The sequence below is a fragment of the Colletotrichum gloeosporioides genome, assembly GCF_011800055.1.
Source record: "Colletotrichum gloeosporioides strain Lc1 chromosome Unknown consensus_50, whole genome shotgun sequence".
NCBI classification, from domain to species: domain Eukaryota; kingdom Fungi; phylum Ascomycota; class Sordariomycetes; order Glomerellales; family Glomerellaceae; genus Colletotrichum; species Colletotrichum gloeosporioides.
In genome coordinates, this window is record NW_025544695.1 from 1,427,331 (window position 1) to 1,447,132 (window position 19,802).

General features: G+C 54.2%; 4 protein-coding genes across 4 annotated transcripts; 2 read left to right on the forward strand and 2 right to left on the reverse strand.

The window, feature by feature from the left end:
- Positions 1-71: 71 nt before the first annotated feature.
- On the forward strand, positions 72-817 carry GCG54_00000900 (uncharacterized protein; the record flags this gene model as incomplete). The annotated part of the gene is made up of 4 exons (XM_045401031.1): positions 72-102; positions 154-161; positions 221-635; positions 783-817. 4 exons carry the CDS (start codon positions 72-74, stop codon positions 815-817), a joined length of 489 nt encoding a protein of 162 aa, XP_045263704.1.
- Positions 818-8,227: 7,410 nt separating this feature from the next.
- Positions 8,228-9,472, forward strand: GCG54_00000901 (uncharacterized protein; the record flags this gene model as incomplete). The annotated part of the gene is made up of 1 exon (XM_045401032.1): positions 8,228-9,472. The coding sequence occupies one exon, from the start codon at positions 8,228-8,230 to the stop codon at positions 9,470-9,472; it is 1,245 nt and encodes a 414-aa protein (XP_045263705.1).
- A 1,003-nt stretch (positions 9,473-10,475) lies between these two features.
- On the reverse strand, positions 10,476-14,385 carry GCG54_00000902 (uncharacterized protein; the record flags this gene model as incomplete). Its single annotated transcript, XM_045401033.1, has 4 exons — positions 10,476-12,148; positions 12,196-13,766; positions 13,828-14,194; positions 14,253-14,385. 4 exons carry the CDS (start codon positions 14,383-14,385, stop codon positions 10,476-10,478), a joined length of 3,744 nt encoding a protein of 1,247 aa, XP_045263706.1.
- Positions 14,386-16,216: 1,831 nt separating this feature from the next.
- Positions 16,217-17,500, reverse strand: GCG54_00000903 (FAD-dependent monooxygenase terC; the record flags this gene model as incomplete). The annotated part of the gene is made up of 2 exons (XM_045401034.1): positions 16,217-17,431; positions 17,480-17,500. 2 exons carry the CDS (start codon positions 17,498-17,500, stop codon positions 16,217-16,219), a joined length of 1,236 nt encoding a protein of 411 aa, XP_045263707.1.
- Positions 17,501-19,802: the final 2,302 nt, after the last annotated feature.

Genomic DNA, 19,802 nt, shown 5'->3' on the forward strand with positions numbered 1-19,802 from the left:
GACCCAGGATCATCAACCAACCTACACACGTCAACTTCACTTGAGTCACCAACTTGATATCGAACGTCACAATGAGTGGAGAGCACACTGCATTCTTCTACGGTAAGTCTGGCTCATCTACCTGCTGGTTTACATGCTAACGCTTCTCAACAGGCACCTTGGTCAGTATCGATGACTCAGTAACCCCGAACATCACCGTTGGACTTCACTAACTCTCAAGAAGATGGAGCCCAAGGTCTTCTTCACCGTGACCCAAGGCGACGGCAAGCCTGCCCAAGCCATCAAGGACCTCTATACATTCACCCCCGCCGTCCTGAACGACTACACCCGCCACCGTGTCAACAAGGCCGACTACCCGGGCATGATCCCCGAGAAGGGCGGTTCCGTCCTGGGCATCTACGCGACTGGCCTCACTGACGTCAACGTCATGAAGCTCGACTTCTTTGAGGGCAGCGAGTACGAGAAGAAGGTCGTTACCGTCAAGGTCCGCGGTGCGGACGGCAAGGAGGAGGACAAGCAGACCATGGCCTACATCTACAAGCGCCCGGAGAACCTCGACCGTCGCGAGTGGTCTTTTGAGGAGTTCCGCAAGGACAAGATGCACGTCTGGACCCGCGAGAGCTACGTCTTTGAAGGTAATGACTATACCTGAGCCCACTTTCTTTTGCCGTCGGCATTGCTTCTTCTTGATGAACCCCGGGAGGCTAGAAAGGAGAAAACGAACTGGCCAATCTTACGCATCTTCGAGACGCCGTCACTAACGCATTTGACAAAATGAACAGGCTGCGACGATTACGCCGAGTTCGAGAAGGCTTAGGCAGAGAATGTCAAGGGTTGTGATGAGAAGGAGAATACGGTCAAGCAGAGTGCAGCTTAGAACATGTTGATTAGACAGGATGAGTTTTACTGCATGACCGCTTTTCTTGTTTGGCGGCAAACGGGATTTTCTGATGGGCTCCCCCGGGACTTGGGCGTCAGCTGCAGGTCCGCGACTGGGCGATAGGGCGGTGTGAGGCGAACGACAAGTCAGCACCTCCCTCGCCCCATTCATTGGAGAATGGCTGCCGCCGGCTCACCCCACGAAGGATGGGTAATCATGACGCTACAGATAGATGAAACATGAGACGCGAAGTTCAGCGCAAATAGACGACGATGTTTACACTTCATGCCCGATGACTACCGCCAGCCTTGTCGGGCGGGGGTCCGACTTGCGTAGCCCCTGTGATGTGATGCGATGCAAAGTCGTCGTCCCTGCGACTGTAGTCGTCGTCTCCTGACCGAATGCGGGCGGCAATGCGACCGTGGGGAGGGGAGCGAGAATCGCGGATTCGTGGGGGGGAGTCCATGGCAACGGCAGTGAGTAAGACGTCAAGAGAACCAACCGCGGGCTAACACCCGCTAGCCAAGGCAGACTGCTGCGTGTAAGTGGTTCAAGCTTATGCAAGTTTGTTGAGCGGTCATCCTAAGTGTGAGTCTCGTTGAGGTGAGCGGCTGAAAATCATGCTATGGCGAAGGAGCAAACCACGAGCCAAGCCAGGAGTCGCTAGCATCACAGCAAACGCCGGCGCGTCGTGAGGGCGGGCGTGTAAAGTGCCTCTTCGTGAACAATGCCGGCCCACATTCTAGCCACTTGTACCCAAGGAATGCCGGCTGCGTCAGGCTCTTCAACGGGATTCCAGCTGGGCAGGGATGCCAGCCCAGAGGCATCCGATGTGGTCTATCGGTGTTTCTGTAAAACAGAGGAGGGGAAAACCGCGGTACAACCGCGGAAGGCGCCCATGTCGGGGAGCACGACGTGCGACTCACGAGCCACTGGGTCTCCCGTATTCATACGAGGTTCTGTGGCTCCGGCAGGCAAAAAAAAAAAGCGACAACTAGCCACAGGCAGTGTTCAAGAAGTGGCACCGGACAGGGGCAAATGCGGTGGCGTAAGCTGGGAATAATCGGACGTCCTTGTGGCTCAGAGGCGATCTTTCATGCTGTGCCGCTGAAGAAGGTAGTCGCCAGGACCCCCCGAGATCATAGGTGTGGCTTCCATGACTTTAGAAGAGCGGCTGGACTGCCTCAAGGAGGGAAGCTGGAAAGCAGCCAGGGGCGCGGACCAAGGGTAGAAGCTCATGTCGGGGAATTCATGCGGGCGGGACGGCGCCGTTTCGTAGCTGGTACGGCGTCGGGCTGTGTTCTCTGGTGGTCGATCAGTGTCGCGGGTACGAGACTCGGTTCTACCAGATCGTCTGAAGGTGAAGGAAATGTCTTTCTGCGCCCCCTCGGATCGTCTACCAAAACCACGCTTGTTGAGCTGGGCTCATAATGCTCAATGCTCCAAGCAGCTGCGTCGTTTGCGTCTGCGTCCTTCAGGGGAGGCAGCAACACGGACCCGGACGGGCCAGAGCAAGCTGCAGAAGAGGGATTTCTTGATCATCTTCGGACGATTAACCCGTACTGGGGCTAGGAGCAGATGAAGATGGGCAGGGAGTACGTAGGACGCCGCGCCGCAGCTCCCCGTGGCCCATGGGCATCACGTCCTTCTCGTCTCTTTTTCCTCCCTGGGCGGCTCTCGTGAAGCCCTGTGAATCCACTCGGCCGTGGAGTCCGGGCCACCTCCATCCGGGCATTGGACAGTGGGAACGGGGTGGCGATCAGCAACGTGACAGTGGACAACAGCCGGCAGTGGCCTCCCATTGCGGTCGGGCAAAGGCCGGGAGAAGGGCCGCCGGACCAGGGGTCTTCGTGACATTTGCTGGGCTCTGCGCTCCCGGGGTGATTGATGAACGTGCCAGAGTGACAGCCGGATTACCAGGCTGCGTCGCTGGTCGCAGAAGTAGAAGCAGGAGCAGAAGCAGGCAGCTGAGAACCCAAGGTTATTTGATTTCAGCTTAGTCAAGCGGAAGCCTGAGCTTTTCGAGAGCTTTGGCGCATTTGTCGTCGTCCCGTCGCTGTCATTCGACTGACTGATGACTGGCCAACGACAAGGTAACCCGGGAGAAATAGCGTTGACATCTGTGACAGCTGGATGTCCTCAGCTGGACGACGGACACGTTTCCAGCGCTTACCCCAAACGCTTTGGCAGTTGAGGGGTGCCGTTGTGACGACTGCGCGGTGGACAAAGGACAATGACTGGTCCCAGCGGGTTAGGACTGAATCGCCATGGCCGCGGAATGCAGTGGCATGCCTCCGCTTCCCGCGTTCCCGCGATGTGATGTGGTGACTGATGGATGGTATTAGGTAGGGAGTTGTGGCCTGAAGAAACAACAAACGGGAGGAAAAGCTTAGCCTCTTGGAGTAGGAACGACATGATCCTGTCATGTTCACATTAACAGTTGAAGACTAATAGTGAGTTGATTCGCTGTCAGTGGTTCGCAAACAGAGAGCTCAATGTCCGAAAGGGGAAGAGGCGAACTTGGGGGGCGTGAAACTGCCTCTGTTTCAGATTCCTCGCTTCTAGGCAGGGGGGTCTCTTCCAGCTCCTCCAGCAGTTCCATATTCCCCCTCGACGAGACCCTTGATGCGCTACAACGTAGCATGTGCACCAGTCATTGTAGGGCTTCGACGACGATTGACGACAGCGCAAAATCCGCTCGTTGTGGGCAGCCGGGGATGGAGTCAGGGCAGGCACCCAGCGAGAGGGCTCCCAAAAGTGTGCGCTGGGGACCAGGCAAGGCCCTGGCAAGCGAAGAGAAAATCCCCGTCGTTAATACCCCCTGCGCATGCAGCTGAACATCTGGTCTGCTCGACCGAATTCCCCGCTTAGAGGGTGGCCCCTTCGATTCAGCGGGGAACCAGATGGCCCAGACAGGGGGAGTCAGGTTGCAGTGTCAGGGGACGCTGGCCCCGGTGCCTGTCCATCAGCATGTGAGGGTCTCGGCACTGGGAGAGAAGCAAAGAGTGATAGGCAAACATTGCTTTCGCACCTGCAAACGAGGGGCTGTCGCAATCCGCACGCCGTTGCTTTTCTTCATGTCGTCGGTGGAGGGACCGTTGATCGTTTGAAATCAACCGTCCACCGGTCACCGTGCCGCACAAGTACCGATGCTGGACCGAACTCCGGGATGCACGACTGAGCGGATCCACTACCAGCCCGGCAGTGGACAGGCAAGTACACTGCCACCACGGTTCCCCCGGCAAGTGACTTATGACGTGTTAAGGTGTTTTAATGGGCGGTACCTGGGCAGAAGCCACGAGGCACCGCAAGGGCAGCATCAAGAACAGCCGCAATAAACGGCGGGCTAGCTGGCCGCAGCGATGCTCCCTCCCACTTTCCATCTACTCTGTATGCCGCACATACAAACGACAACCCACAAGCTTGATGGCATACTGGACCAGGGCGGGTATACCGAGGTCGATAGCGAGTAGAGTTGGCCGTCCGATGGGCACTGACTGAGGATCCTGTAAATTGAGTGCCCGTACGGATACCACTTAATTCTCTACTTCTATTTTCAACGGGGATCACCCATCACTGACTCGGGGGAATCTTGTCGATCAACGTGTCTTTGCATTTTTGATTTGGCTTGGCTTGGCCTTGTCAAGTGACAGCAGACAATGCGCACAATGGACAAAGAGGGGTTGGTTCTTGGAGTGATACACTGCGTTCTTGTTGTTCTGGCATGCCTCTGATGTCTCTCGTACCTTATGCCGTCCTTCGCTCGGTGTACGTCGGTGAGCTGAGTTGGCAAGGCGGGTGCCCGTGCCAGCGTTTTACCGATCCAGTCTCACCGGCTCGACATGCCCGTTGCAATGTCTCGCTTTCGGCAGCATTGTCTGCCTTTCCGCCCATTTTTTGTTTCTTATTCGCCCTTCTTAGTCAAGACATCACAATGGATCAAACGGTGGACTGATGTGATGGCCCAGAAAAAAATTGTCTTGGGCCGCCTTGTAGTCGCAAGTGCCGCCCGGCCTGTGGGAAAAGGAATTCCAAGGAGCCTGGAAGCCCGATCAAATGGACGAACCACGCATCGCGAACTGACTGCCCCTTTCTTACGCTCTCTCCGACCCCTGTCCAGAGGATGCTGGCCTTGCCGAAAGCCGTGGGACTTTGGGACTGTCGAAAAAAGTACCCCTGCACATCATCGACCCTCTTTCCGCCCACCAGTCCGATCCCTGACCATTTTCTTCTCTCTTCAACTCATCCCCCCATGCTCATTGGGCTGGGTGGACGGGAGAGGCTCACAGCGCGACAGCGGCGGCGACACCATCACAGTCCAGTGCCCCAGTTGTTCCCGGTCTTATTCCGCCCCCTTGCCCCCTTTGCATGTTAGTCTACGTAAGGAATGACTACGACTAGCCCCTGCCTTCAGCGGTCGGCCGGGGGTCTCGCGGAGGATGAGAGCCAGAGACAGAAGGACTCACGAGGAGAGTCGTCCGAAAAGACATTTTTGGGCCAATGTGGTGAGGCGATGTTGCGCCGCAGCGTGACGTATCTTTTTGCGAGGGTATGAGAGGGATCTGAGTGGCCGCCACCGCGGCCTTGGGCGAAGGCCGCGATAACTGGCCACCTCCAGTCTCCAAATCCAAGGTTCGATCTGCCCTGATTGGAGGCCGCCTGTTGCCAAAATAGGAGTTGGTCTGGAATGGGCTGGGCCGCAAATATCGATGAGGCTTTCGCCTTTCGCGCTCTACTGACCTCGCATGGCGTGTTCTGACTTTGGATCCAGTCAGTGCATACGTACGGGTGATCTTGATCTGTCAGTCAGCATCACATCTGTCTTCTGTCTGCCAGAAAAAAAGTAAATCTCCATCTAGCTAGGCGAGGCAACTTCGCGTAATACCCGTGGGTACCGGTGCGCTTGTATGTCGCCTCTTCTATTCTAGACTCGGACGGTCAGATAGGGTGGTATGCGTATTGCGCACACCAACATGGGGAAATACTATGCGGTACTTTGCACATTGTAAAAGTAAGGATGAAATGACTGAGCCTTGTCTGGATTTAGCAGGCAACCAGAACGATTCGGGGGGCATCGCTGTCGCTGCTGATCTCACTCTTGGCGGCTATTTGGACGTATGAACTGGTGGATGGTGGATGGATGGGTGCAATGGCTGACCGTTTGTTTCTATCTCAGGTGTTGCGACTCACTGCTGCATGCTGTGCTCACTTCGCAGATGGTGCCTTGCAGTAGCCTCCGCCATTTTGGTGCTTCTCCTGTCTTGAAAGCTGCAGCTCACGCGCTTCCTGCCGCCATTCCCTCTAGTCAGGGCCAAAGGCAGAGTGTAGCAGTGCTCTGGAAGGAAACACATGGTTGCACACATCCTCCATCTTCCCGTGCCCCTTTCCTGATCTGACGCTGCACGACGAGGTACGTACCGGCTGCAAGTGCGTGGCTAGTGTTCCCTACGGATACAGCTTCGAGGTACGTACTGTGTAGCGTTAGCGGGGCAAGGAACGTGCTTTTTTGGTGCCTCCGTTAGCGTGGCCCGAGCAGCGAATGGCAGCCAGTCCTCGAGCGGGAGTGGTAGGAGTACGTACCGACTCTCGCACCCAGGCTCCCACACCGCACCCTTGGTGGCTGCTTCCTGCTCCCTGGTTCCCTGCCCCCCTGTCGTCTTGTCCCGGACCTCGTCTCCTCCCTGGTAGCGACTAGTCCTTAGTGCTTCTTCTCGGTGTCACTTGTCTCTCTTCCCACATCCTCCCAGCCATTCATCCGCCCCGTCAACGACAGCTCGAAAAACTCCTCTCCAATCCCTCCCTATACCATCAAAACCACTTCATCGTCGGTCCACAGATGCTCCCTCCCTCTCCCCCGCCTTTGGCTGTCCTTGGCTCCTCCTTAAACGAGCCTAACATGCCTAGTCAGGGGCATCCACCGCGAGAAAAACACGCACGATGCGCCTTGCTGCAAGGTCCCCGTCCCTCCAAAGTCCCATCCAGGAACATGGCATGGTCCTAGCAGCCTTTACCGTACACCTTAAGCCGTACCTTACGTGCCGTGGAGCCTGTTCTTACTACTGCCTGCCGTATGTACCTCATCCTCGAACACCCACAACCACACACGCACACAACTACCAGATGCCCCGATCATCCTTACCCACCCCTGCCTGCTCACAAGAATGTTTAGTCCGGTCTTTTGTGCCATGTCGAAACAGGCCGAGGGGCTCCTCGCCCGCCTATCACAGCCTCAAGCCCATGCCTCTCCTTCTTCAACGCCTGGCCCCTGTCCCCCTCGGGCGATCCACCATGCCTCGAATCCCCTTGGACTGCGCTCCACGACTGGGCTTGACTGGTCGACCTGCTCAACGCCTGTCTAAAAGAACGCCATGTCTCTCCCGTCCCAAGTGGACCGATCTAGTCCAGCTCTCCATCCTCCGGTCCGACCTTCAGTCTATCCTTCTCCAATCGTTCTGGGATAACCGCCGTTCTTTGCAGCCGTGCTAAGTTGCTTTTTGCCTCTCGTTTCCACTTTCATCTCTAGTCCTTCTCTAAGCTCGGCATACTCTGCCCGTGGGCCTGCTCACTCACTACTTTCTACATCCCCATCGTATCTTTTCAGCTTGCCCATCTTGTATTATAAGACCCGGGCCTCGTCCTACCTCGAAACACTCTTTTTTTGTTCCCCATCCTCTTGGACAAACACATCTTCTCGCATTCCTTCTGTGGGCTTTGGAAAGGCTTGTCGTTTCGACATCTTACCTTCTCTCTTCTATCATTCAACAAGGCTAGTCCTTACTTTTCAACTTTCTATCAACCAACCCAACTCGCCTGGTGCATTACCATCCTTCACGGAACCCAAAGACAACGATACGAAACTTCGAGACCCATCGACCTTTCCGATTCTCAACTTTCACTCCAAACTTTTCACACACTCCGCAACGTCCAAGCTCCCAGCAGACAAAGCGAGAAGACACTGTAAGTATACGGAATTCTGCAGCATCACAGCATCAAAGGGACGGCACGGGACCTAGGCCACTTGGCTTGCTTCTCTGCCTTTGTTCGACAAAGCGGCCCGTCACTGTGCGACTCACAATGTCATTGTTCGGAAGCATCGTCACACTGAGCTTGTTACGGTTGTGACCAGTCACTTCGAGTCGGGCCTGCTGAGGAACAAATGCGCTGTCATCGAGAACATGCTGGATCGATGAGTCGAGTTCAAGTCGAAGCTAACTTGTCTTATAAAGTGTCAAGAAAACCAACGACTTTGATCGTCCACCAAACAACTTACAGTCACAACGACAACCCACACTGAGACCCTATCGTCTGGCACGTTTAGATTCTCATCACTCAACAACAACACTCACCATGTACGCTCAAGCTATCGTCGCTTTCGGCCTGGCCACCCTTGCCAGCGCCCACATGAAGATGAGCTCTCCCGTGCCTTACGGAGCCGCCGACCTCGACAACAGCCCGTTGTTGGCTGACGGCAGCAACTTCCCTTGCAAGCAACGCTCTACCGTTTACGATGCCGAGGGTGCCTCCAACGTCTATGCTCAGGGTGCCGGCGGCAAGCTTGCCTTCATTGGCTCTGCCGTTCACGGTGGTGGTTCTTGCCAAGTCTCCATCACCTATGACGCTAAGCCCGACAAGAACTCCGTCTGGAAGGTTATCAAGTCTATTGAGGGAGGCTGCCCTGCCAAGAACGCTGCTGGCAACCTTGGTGATAACGCCAACCAGCAGAACCAGGACACTTACGACTTCACCATCCCCGACGACATGCCTGCTGGAAACGGTACCATCGCCTGGACTTGGTTCAACAAGATCGGCAACCGCGAGATGTACATGAACTGCGGCCCTGTCACCATCACTGGTTCTGCCGGCTCTCAGAGCGCTTACCAGGCTCTTCCCGACATGTTCGTTGCGAACATCGGCAACGGCTGCACCACTGTTGACAGCAAGGACGTCCAGTTCCCCAACCCCGGCACCTCCGTCGACAAGTTCGGTGAAGCTTCTGTCCTCTCGGCCCCCTCTGGCACTTGCCAGGAGTCCTCCGGCGGTGGCTCTGGCGGTGGCAGCACTGGCTCTCCCGCTCCCACTAGCACTGCTGGAGCCGGCAACGGAGGTGGTGCTCAGCCCACCACTGCTCCTACCTCTGCTCCCGCCGTCTCTCAGCCCGCTGCTTCTTCCAAGCCTGCCGCTTCCTCCAAGCCCTCGGCTTCCATTCCCGGCGGCGTCTTCATCACCGTCCCCAACGGCTCCGGCTCTACCCCCACTGCTTCTGCCACCGCCTCTGTTTCCAAGGCTCCCGCTGCCACCGCTGCGCCCAGCGCCGCTCCTTCTTCTGGCACCGGCTCTGGCTCTGGCTCTGGCTCTGGCAACGGTACTGAGACCGGTGCTGGCGCGCAGACTGTCGGTGCTGCTTGCACTGACGAGGGAGCCTGGAACTGCATTGGCGGCACTTCTTACCAGCGCTGCGCCAGCGGTGCCTGGTCTGCTGTCCAACAGCTCGCCTCCGGCACCTCCTGCACTGCCGGCATGGGCTCTTCTATCAACATGGTTGTGACCCGAAACGGTCGCAAGCGTGCCCTCCGCTTCCGTTCTCACGCCTAAGCTGGTCGATGGCGAACACTCCTTTATGAACGGTCTAGCATTTACGGGATATATGATACCTTGGGGCACATTGGATACCTATCTTCATGATCATACAGGTTACGGCAGCACAAAGATTTGCGGCGTTTGTCTTTTCTTCTGAACATTTACAACTTTCTGTATATACCTTGTACACATTTCCTTTTCTTTTCTTTGGTATGATTACAAAGGGCTAGATGTTTGCATTAGCCATCATGGAAAAATAGCGTGATATCATCAATAGCATCATACTTGCTCATACTCGTCTTCCATGTTGCCTCTTCATGTGAATGCTCTCATAGTTGCAAATGGTGGGTGGTCTCAATCATCAACCCACACACACCAAAACATAGCTCATAGCTCTACTTCACGTCAAAGCGCACATCGTCGACCATTGACAGCCCAGAGCTTGACGATCTGATATTCTCCCTCTGACAGTGTGGGCGAGGATACCCTTGAGAAGAAGTCAAGGACCTCGTGGGGTTTGGAGTAGACAGGGAACGTGACATAACCTAAACCTTATACGCAGCGAACGTTGAACGCGACAGACTAAACGCAACACCAACACCGCTACGAGGGTGTGAAGTTGAATGAAAGACTTCCCTGTCGAGCTGAAAGGCTGACACAGGATATATCAGACGAGAAAGTGCGCATGGACGCGATCTGCGCCATACAGCGGAAACGCATTTTGGCACGCATAGAGAAACATTATCGGGTTGCAAGTAAAGTAGGAAACTGTAATTTGTGCTGTTTTGTTTGGAAACCGGTCTGCCTGCAAACACTTGACTCACGTCTTAGGTACAAAGCAGACTGCATCCCCGCAAGGCGTTTCCAACTCGTTCGCGACGTCGATTTCGGTCTCGCGATATGCACGATGGGGATGTGAAATCACCTCAGCGAAATTCTCCCCAGGTTGAACCACAAATAACAGAAATGGCCTAGATTTTCATCGTCCGATATCTGGCTCAGCTCATATGCTCATAAATCATAACCACGTCTCATCTCCCCGTTCCACTTTCCGTCGGCCCAGAACCCGTCTCAGCAGCCCATTCCTTGGTTCCGTGTCGCCCTTCCGCAGCGCTGATAGTTTCACAGGCACAACGAACGGGTCGAGCTCAATGCCCACGTGTGCGCGTCCATCCTCCGCGACATACCGACCGAAGCTGAAAGTCGCACTCTGAAGGCTCCCGGGGCCGTCGTACTCGCGCACAGCCCTACTGGGCGCGAGATAAGCTAGGATCGACCCGATGGTCGTCGGCATTCGTGGTAGGAAATGCTTTATAGCGAGGCCGTAGAGAGCGACAGCGACAGCGATGTTGATACCCAATACTGTGAGACTGATGGCGAGAGCGGTGGTGTTCATGAATATGCGCGTCTCGGTGACGTGTCGGATGCCAGTAATAGTTACCGGCTCAGGGTACGTTTCCCAGAGGTTCTGCTGCGTATTTCCGAGAGCGAGGACGTAGATCTGGCGATACAAGGCTTCGAGGTCGGGGATCAGGGAGGGGATGTCTGGCGTGGACTTCGGGTCGAGCAGGTCGGCGTGGCCTGGCTGGATTTTGAGGAGGTAGTTGATCCAGTCTCGCGCAAAGGTATCGTTGTGCCACTTGTTCTTGTTGGTTGTGAACAAGCTGTTGATGATGGTGATCATCATGTCGGTGTGGTTCGTCGAGAGCGGGTAGTCGAGTGTCGGCGACGATTCGGAGACTTGGGACGAGCTGATGACGTATCCATCTGAATCCACCGTCACGTCAAACATGGCCGTTGTAAACACCGGATCACAAACGACGGCCCAAGTTTCCATCTCCCCAGTCTTATTTGCGGCCTGGGCACTCCTTGACCAGCCGAACATGACCGGGACTTGGCAGATCGTAAGATCAGTGATGTCCTTGTTCATAACTGAAACGTACTCTGCCGAGGCCCGTCCAGTAAGGTCCTTATATATCGTCGTGTTCAAGTCGAGAACTTTCGTCGTGAAGTTGCTTGGACATCCCTGCACAGCTTCCCCATTCCTCATTATCGTGTAGTTGACTTCTGGTGTATTCCCTCGCGTCTTGAATGTACCCATGTCGGAGCAGGATGGGTTGACTCCGAAACCCGTGGTCCGCGCGGAGTAGGTGTTCGCCGGCGCAGTGTCATTCGGAATGACTTTGAATGGCTGAAAGAAATACTCATGGCTAACCCAACGGGTCAAGGGAGTGTTCTGGGTTACGTTATTCATAGTAATCAGAAACGGTATCTCGTACGGTGCGATGGGATTGCTAAAGTTGTAAACCGATTCGTTATTGAGCCTGGGCATGATCGACTGTTGGAATTCATGAGGATGCTCGATCGCGATCGGTTCTTCGTTGAACAGACCACCAAGTCCGACAGCTAGCAGGTTAGAAAGGAGCGCGAGACCGCACATGGCTGTGAGGATGAAGTGGCCAGAACGAGAGGCCCTCCAAAAGACGAATTGTGGCGGAAGCGAGGTGTATCGGGCGCTGATCGATCCTTTGGCTGGTCGTTTACCGGACCAGAGATCCCGGAATGGTTGCAGGAGACAGAGAAGTCTATTGACGAGAACCCAGAATGGCTCCAATAATGTTGCAATGATAGTCGGGACGTAATTCTCGAGAAGTTGGAGAACTTCAAAGCTCGCGTTTGGTCGGATGATACCTGTGAATTGTAAGTTTGCCTCCTTATTGCGATCTGAATCTGGCTACCTTTGTTCTGCTGCTCCAGCAGCTTCAGATATATCAGCGCAGCAACACCTCCCATCATAACCACAATAACAGCAACTCCAACTTCCCTACGCAGAGCCCAGGGCTTGACGGGTGAATAGTGTCCAACGGGGAAGAGTGGCTCTGGCTGGGACAAACTGATTCGCTGCTCTTGGTTGGATTCGTCTCGTACGTCGACCACCTTAATGACCATCTCTCGTGATTGACTCTGACATCCACAGAAAAGCTTGAATCTTTGGTCCGTAAATACTTGCTTCAGGGCTTCTTCAGACAGAGCACCCTTTCCCGCGAACCTGTCGAGCAGCATCGGGCTGTTTTTGCATAGGCTGATAAGAGACCCCAGGGATGCAGGATCCATAGTCAACCTGCTGGTTGCCCTGTGTCCATGCCACCAAAGGAGAACCGTGAAAAATCCGACCAGACCTAGGAAACTTTCGACGATTGCGGAAAAGAGGCGGCTCACGATGATGCCGTGCAAGACAAAGTCCACGTTGCCTTCGGACAGTCCTGCTACTGTGACGTTATCAAGAACACGGCGCAGTGCAAGATTGAAGAGCATCTTGTGCGTCGAGTTGAAAGCTTCGCCCAACACAGCCTCATCCCTGAAATACTCCAGGCTGGTAACGTTTTTGTGGGATCCTATGGCAAAGCCGGTCATTGGCGTCATGGGCCACATGACGCCGAGATCCGCCACCTGTTGATGCTGCTCCAATAGATGCTCAAAAGGATAGTCTCTCACGACCTTCTCTTGGAGCGCAGGAGTAACATCGCTGACAGAAAGACCAGAGCTGATCAAACGCTCGAAGGCCGTAATGTTAAACTCCTTCTCTTCAATTCTTTCCCGGGGGCCCAGCGGCACAACCGAATCTTCCAGTGGGACATAATCGACCGAGCTGACTGTGGCGTTGACAGCCTGCTTGTAGTAGTTGGTTTCGCAAAAGAGAGATGTGAGGTTGATCTTGTAATCGGGATAGTTGAGTGAATGGCCCCAAGTGGCCAAGAACTGGCCGCCCGCAGATTCCTTCGAGCACGTCATGCCTAGCCAATAGTCGGACCAGGGACTACTGTAGTACCCGAGGTAGAGCATCTTGTAGGGTTGGCTGTTGTCGTGATTGCCGTATACATCGATCTCGCTGGCGTTGCACCCGCGTCCATTGAGGAAGTCGTACGTTTCCTTCGATGGTGGTCCATTCCTGCTGGCTTCTGCGGGCCAACATTCAAGTTCTGTCCAGTACTTGGTCGTAGATCCTGTCCAATTGGTGGATGACACCGGTGTATCTCTACTTTCGGCCTTGAATGGTAGCAGTGTGTAGTCATCAGTGGTGTATGGGGGCAGCGGTTGGTCCAGCCAAGTTTGAGCGTAACCTTCATTGAGAATTGACTGATCCAAGATAAACGCCTGGTCCGGGGCCGCGCGAGGGGCAACGTAGGAGAAGACTTGAGCTGCCCTCTGGGCCCTCACTGGTCCGGTGCCCAATATGGCACTCTGAAGAGGGGTGAGCAGCCAGAAGATGATAACCATGACAGTTGCAGCGTAAAACGTCGCCCAGTGTCTGTATTTGATCAGCACAGTTCCCCACGAAGCCTAGGACAGGGCTGAGACAATGTTCTTACCGCCTTCGAGCCGCCTTGAAGGGCACGAACGCGACGAACTCATATGGATAATCAAGAAAGATTGAGTGTTCCGCTGTTGCGCCTTCTGGTCTTGACATTTCCAGCCATGGCTGCAGGCGCTTTACATCCAAGTCGATCCAACTCCATAGAAGACTGTATATGACGGCGACAATCGTAGGAAGGAACAGGTAGCAGAATTTGGCAAACGTCGGTATCTCGTTGGTCGATGGCGAAAGTGCGAGGCCGCCAAACTTTTGGCTTTGTTGAGCGAGGACCTCGATGATGACAGCGAGAATGAAGGAAACAAATGCGAACGAGAACAGGACTGGTGCACCTATTGTCATGGGCTTCCAGCCGTGTTTATGGACTGTCGGAATGATCAGCTGCGGTGAACCATGACATCTGTGTTGGTGTGATGAGATTACCTGTTTCGAGACTGCACTGAGTGTCCTTATGCTTTCTTAGCCATGGTATTGAGTCCTTCCGGCTTCGCTTCTCGGGGGAAACATTGTGTGAGAGGACCCTAGTTTCCCTAACTTCGGGTGCTTTCTGTCCCATTGGCTCGACGGCGCAGAGCGCAAGTAGGTGACGCCGTGAACGATGAAAGAAAATTCGTCCAACACTTCCAGTGAAGAAAAAGAAGAAGACTAGCCCGTAGTTCAACTAGAACAAGACCTCGTGGTAGCCAGCCACAACCGACATAGGAAATGGGACAACAAGAAGACGAGGAAAGGGGAGAAGACCGAGCTGGCCAGACCTACTCGTCTGGGAGAACGGGCGACTTAAGGAGACATGAATGAATCCGAGATTTTGGGACGTCGAAACGAACCAGGAGGTTGACCCCGGCTCCAACAGCATTGTTCAGCGCGGCTACTTGCCAGTTCGCATGATTTCTCCTCTCGACTATGCCACTTCCGTAGCCGGATAACACCTCGCGCCAACATAAGGTTACTTGATCTAGGGTTCCTGCATTGGTCCAGCATTGACGTGGGGCCGCTGGTAGGGGCGTTGAGGAATGAGAGGTGGTGGCTAAGCGCCCGCAGACGATGATCGAGGGGGCGGCCCGGGTGGGGACCGGACCAACAACAACTGCGCCGTCTGCAGAATGCATCGCCACGATCTTCTTCAGCAATTCAGTCGTCAATCTCAGACACGAACATGCGATCTTCAATTCAGCTTCCAGTCTTGGCTCAATGGACGTCGCATTGCAGTGTGACAAATTGGGGGCAGATGTGAATGAGAGGAAGTTGACTCAATGGGAGAGCTTCGTCAACAGACGATGCTGGGGCCGTTAGGATTAGCCGCCCGGCACAGAGCCCTCATTGGATCATCTTGTGGGATGTGGATAATCAGCGGGTCTATCCAACGCTCCACTACACCTTAATTTAGACCGTCAGAACCACTTCACAATTCATAATCTTCCGTCCTTCAACATTCATAACTCATTGACTTCAGCTGCTCGGGAAAAGATGGGACTTCAATCGCTGCGTAACTGCCACATATTAGTTCTCTAAGCTTCACAAAAGTTGTGAATCAAGACGGAACCTGCTGCGCTGCAACAATACCACGCATGCGCCGCAGGAGTGCAGAAAAGCGTATCAAACCAGTGGCGGTTCCAGGCCAACACCATGGGTGATCTTGTCGAATCATGAGGTAGAGCATGAGTCTGGAAGCCCCGGGTTCTCTGTTCCCATGCCAGGACAAAGAAATGCAAGTTTCGGCAGCCGCGGCATGGCCGTTGACAGAAAACCCGCGGCTACAATACGGTTGTGTTGCCACACGTTAACACAACTCTCTCATCCATTCTCTGAAGTTTATGAGAAATACCGTTCGAAGGCTGCCGAGTCAAAGTGTACTTATTTCTCTCATTCAACTCACTTCAGGCTCATTTTTATACCATTTTCTCCTGTACTGAAGAGCAGTTGCCCAAACAGTTGAGTGTTAATGACCCAGCGCTTTGCGGATTTCTGGTCACTCATACTCGTAGATCTTTGGTTCAAGCTGTCTTAAGCCCAAGCTTTGGACTGATTTGCACCTAGCCAATGCTCCAAATACCCTTCTTCATAACCATCTCAAGTGAGCAAGTCACTGCATACTTTCGATTATCGGGCCTGGGTGAGCCTTTCCACTCACAAATGGCACTGAGCGAAGTGTTCACATCCTGCTCTTTCATTTAAGCTCTTCCGCATTTTTTCGAGATGGAAACCATGCAAAGGTCCAGCAGACACCCATCCGGCGATGTGGATGGCAAAGGATTCCTTGTTAGGGAATCTTGTTGGTGATCTCATGGCTCAAAATCAATAAGATGTCATGGGTGGATTGAATTGGCCCTCACCAGTCCAGGCGCTACTCTAGACCGAATTCAACTCGATCAAGCACAATTCGCCCCTTAGCCATCTACCTTACTATAATGCTGCGTGAAATCATACCTCACAGACAAGCTCCCCAGCATCAACTCCCGCATATGGTTCTTATCTTTCGCAGCTCGCTGACACATTTGCATGAATCCATCTCTCTCTACCCTGGTACCGGGGTCCTTGTCCGACACCCTTCTGAAGTTCTCCTGCGAAATCGGATCAATGATCGTCTTCCACTTCTCAATTCTCTTCTCGCTGTACAGATCCAGAATGCTTTCGTCCGCCACCCCATCCCAGATGCCCGCAAGACAGTCGTACAACCCGCCCACATCCACAAATCCGCCGGTGATCCCGAGCCCGCCCCAGGGGTTGCACAGATGCGCAGCGTCAGCAGCCAGCATGAACCTGCCCGCCCGGAACTTCGGCGCGCACCGCTGGTGCATGCGGTAAGGGGCGAAGTTGACGACCTCGTACTCTCCCGGGTCAGGCCGTCCGGGCAGCATGATCTTGAACTTTTTCTCCTGGCGTGCTCTGAGCTCTTCGTGGGAGAGGTTGGTCTCTTCGCCGTACGTCACACGGTACATCCCGTCGTTCGTGATCTTCGCCGCCATGAAGAAGTGCTCGGGGTGAATGATGAAGTTGGCATCGTCCCAGCCGAACTTCTTCTCGAAGGGGTAGTACGTGTTCGTCGCTATGATCTGGGCATCCCACGTCCAGCCGGGATATTCCTCCCCAAACAGCCCCTTTCGAACCGCACTGTTGGCCCCGTCGCAACCGACGATGTAGTCTGCTTCGATTTTCTTCTTTCCCTGTGGCGTTTCAACATCCACCCAAGCTCGTTCGTCATCTTGGCCCAAGCCGACCACACGATGCTCCCAGCTGATGGTTCCGTCGTGTTTCCCCAGAAACTCGTCCAGCATCAACTGGTCGAGATCCTGCAGAACGAGACAAGCTGTGCGTAGGTCGTCGCCGTTGATGTCAGAAAGAACGCCCGCATCGAAGCCGGCGATGACGCTGTGGTCCTCCAGACGCCGCCACACGAACGTGCTCACCGTCGGCCCCCGACGTCGGACCTCGTCCAAGATGCCTGCGCGCTTCAGGTCTGGGATGGCGGCTGGGCCGTAGTGGGCGGCTCGTGGTTGCTGGTCGAGATGATCCTGAGCTTCGAGAATCTGAACGGGGATGCCCTTCTTCGAAAGTAGCAGTGCTAGGAGTAGGCCAGAAGGCCCGGCTCCAACGATCACGACCTGAATAGCTTTAGAGAGTTACTGAAGCCGAGGATCGTGTGGGCATACCTTCTTAAATGGACGACTCATCTTAACCAGCGGGAGGCGTCTGGCTGAGTATCTAGTTAGTGTAAATTCAAACCAACACGCATGATGAGGCGAACTTGTCACAAAGTTAAGTCTTCAAAGAGAAGACAACATGAGGGACAGCAACTCGACCCCGCAATGGAGGGCGAATTGCCGGGGAGAGCATGCCGGCCATGATCCGTCGATGCAACGGTACTTGTTTGCTTCCACGACAAGCCGGGGGACTGTTCCGTCCCAAGTGTTGTCTCCATTTTACTCCAGGCCTCTCCGGCAAACCTCGACCCCGCAGACGTCACCACGCGACCGGCCGAACCGCCACTACACATCCCCGCGCTCGCCCCTCACCAGTCGCGGGTTTCGGGGTCACGGCAGATGCAATTAGATTGAGCGAAAGATCGGATGGCTGCCGGCGCCCGTTAGACTTCTTCTCTCCCGTTATGTCGCATAGCGGGTGATTCGAAAGAGCCCGGAGCCATTTTTGTCTCTTCTCTTTGTGTCGCAAGATGCCGAGATACACTTGCATGAATTATATGTCGTCATATATCATACGCTTCCGCCCGCAAGACTACACATCTTTCTGACTGCTGCGTTAATAATTGATGACAGTGGTCGGACATTGGACCTCGGTTTGGAAGGTAGGCTGGTTTACATGCAGTTGGAGCCACCCATGTCGAAGAAGTGGACGGAGATATTGTTGGTTCGAATCACGCAGACGAGGTAATTGATGTGCGGAGAACTGATCCGTTGAGGTAGGTTACACTCCTGCTGCAGTGCCGCGGCCGGCGAGAAGGCCGGGCGCCCGCATTATCTATCAACCACGGGATTTAGTGGACTGACAAACGTGGTGGCACTCCACGAATTGAATGCCAAAAACGCAGCATTCGGAAGGGTCGCTGCAGGAGACCAGGCATATTTCCCCGAAGCTACCCCGGGCAGCGACCGGACGGCCTTCACGGCCCCGAATGGCTCCACTCCGGGACTTTGGCGCCATCAGATTGGAAGAGAAGAATACATGGCACTTTCAACTTCGACAACGCCACTACGGTTTTGATTGAATTTTTTCACCCGTCGGAACAGACTTGCGTATTTCACGCAATTACGCCGGCCCAAGTTTTCTCGTGAGCGGGAGCGAGGGAATGACCGCCTTGGACCAAAGTAAACGCCATGCAGCATGCACTCCACGTCCCCACTCCGGCCCCACAACCAGCGCTTCACGATGCCCTCACCCGCCACCCCACACACACACACACACACACACACACACACACACACACACACACACACACACACACACACACACACACACACACACACACACCAGACCTTACATATTCCTTCCGCTCGAGATGAGTCATCAAATAACATGGTTTCGTGGTGTAGTTGGTTATCACGTCAGTCTAACAGTCCGAGGTTCGAATCTCGCCTGGTTCACTGAAGGTCTCCGGTTCAAGTCCGGGCGAAATCATCCCACTGGGCGAANCAGTGTTCCACTGAAGGTCTCCGGTTCAAGTCCGGGCGAAATCAACCCTTGGGCGAATGGGTTAGTGGTATAATACTCGCTTAGCATGTGAGTGGTCCAGGGTTCGATTCCCTGTTCGTCCAGCTTTTTGCCCTTTGTGATCTTTTTTCTGGTGTTTTGATTGCTGGGACGGGCGGGATGGCTCCAAACGAGCGGGATGGACCTCGAGCAGTGGGTTAGGGTATGATAAAATGCTAGAAGTGTCTTGACCGATAGGGGTCACCAACATAGGACAGGATAACAAGATAGTGATATAATATAGTGTAAGCGCCACGAGACCTGTAGCGGCCTAAAGCCGTGGACGACTGACTGATTGTATTGACAGCGAATATTTGTAGTTGATCGCTGCCGGTCACAAATTGTACCACGAATGGCTAAACGTTCAAACGGCAGAAGGAAGTGATTAAATCGCCCCCTGTGGATGACACTTGCGTCCATAGTTCAACGCTCAGTGTGGTGCTACGTGAGCGCTTGTGTGTTGACGGATGAGTGGTACTGGGATCTATTCAACTAAAGAAAACCCGGAACGCTTTGCAAACTCTTGAATGATCATAGCTCGTGTTATACGGAGGAAGATGCAATTTACCGTGCCATTGAACCTCCGGATACGATCGTGAAGGGATGCAATGCAATAATCAGCCTAGACCCGACTTTTGATCTCTGACACCGAATTTACCAAGCCTTGAACTGACGTGAGTGCTAGGGTATCCGTATGTCGGATCGATAACCTCTCTACATCTGGCTTCATGCTAAGGCGTCAAGCCTCAAACTGGTCGATCTATCGGC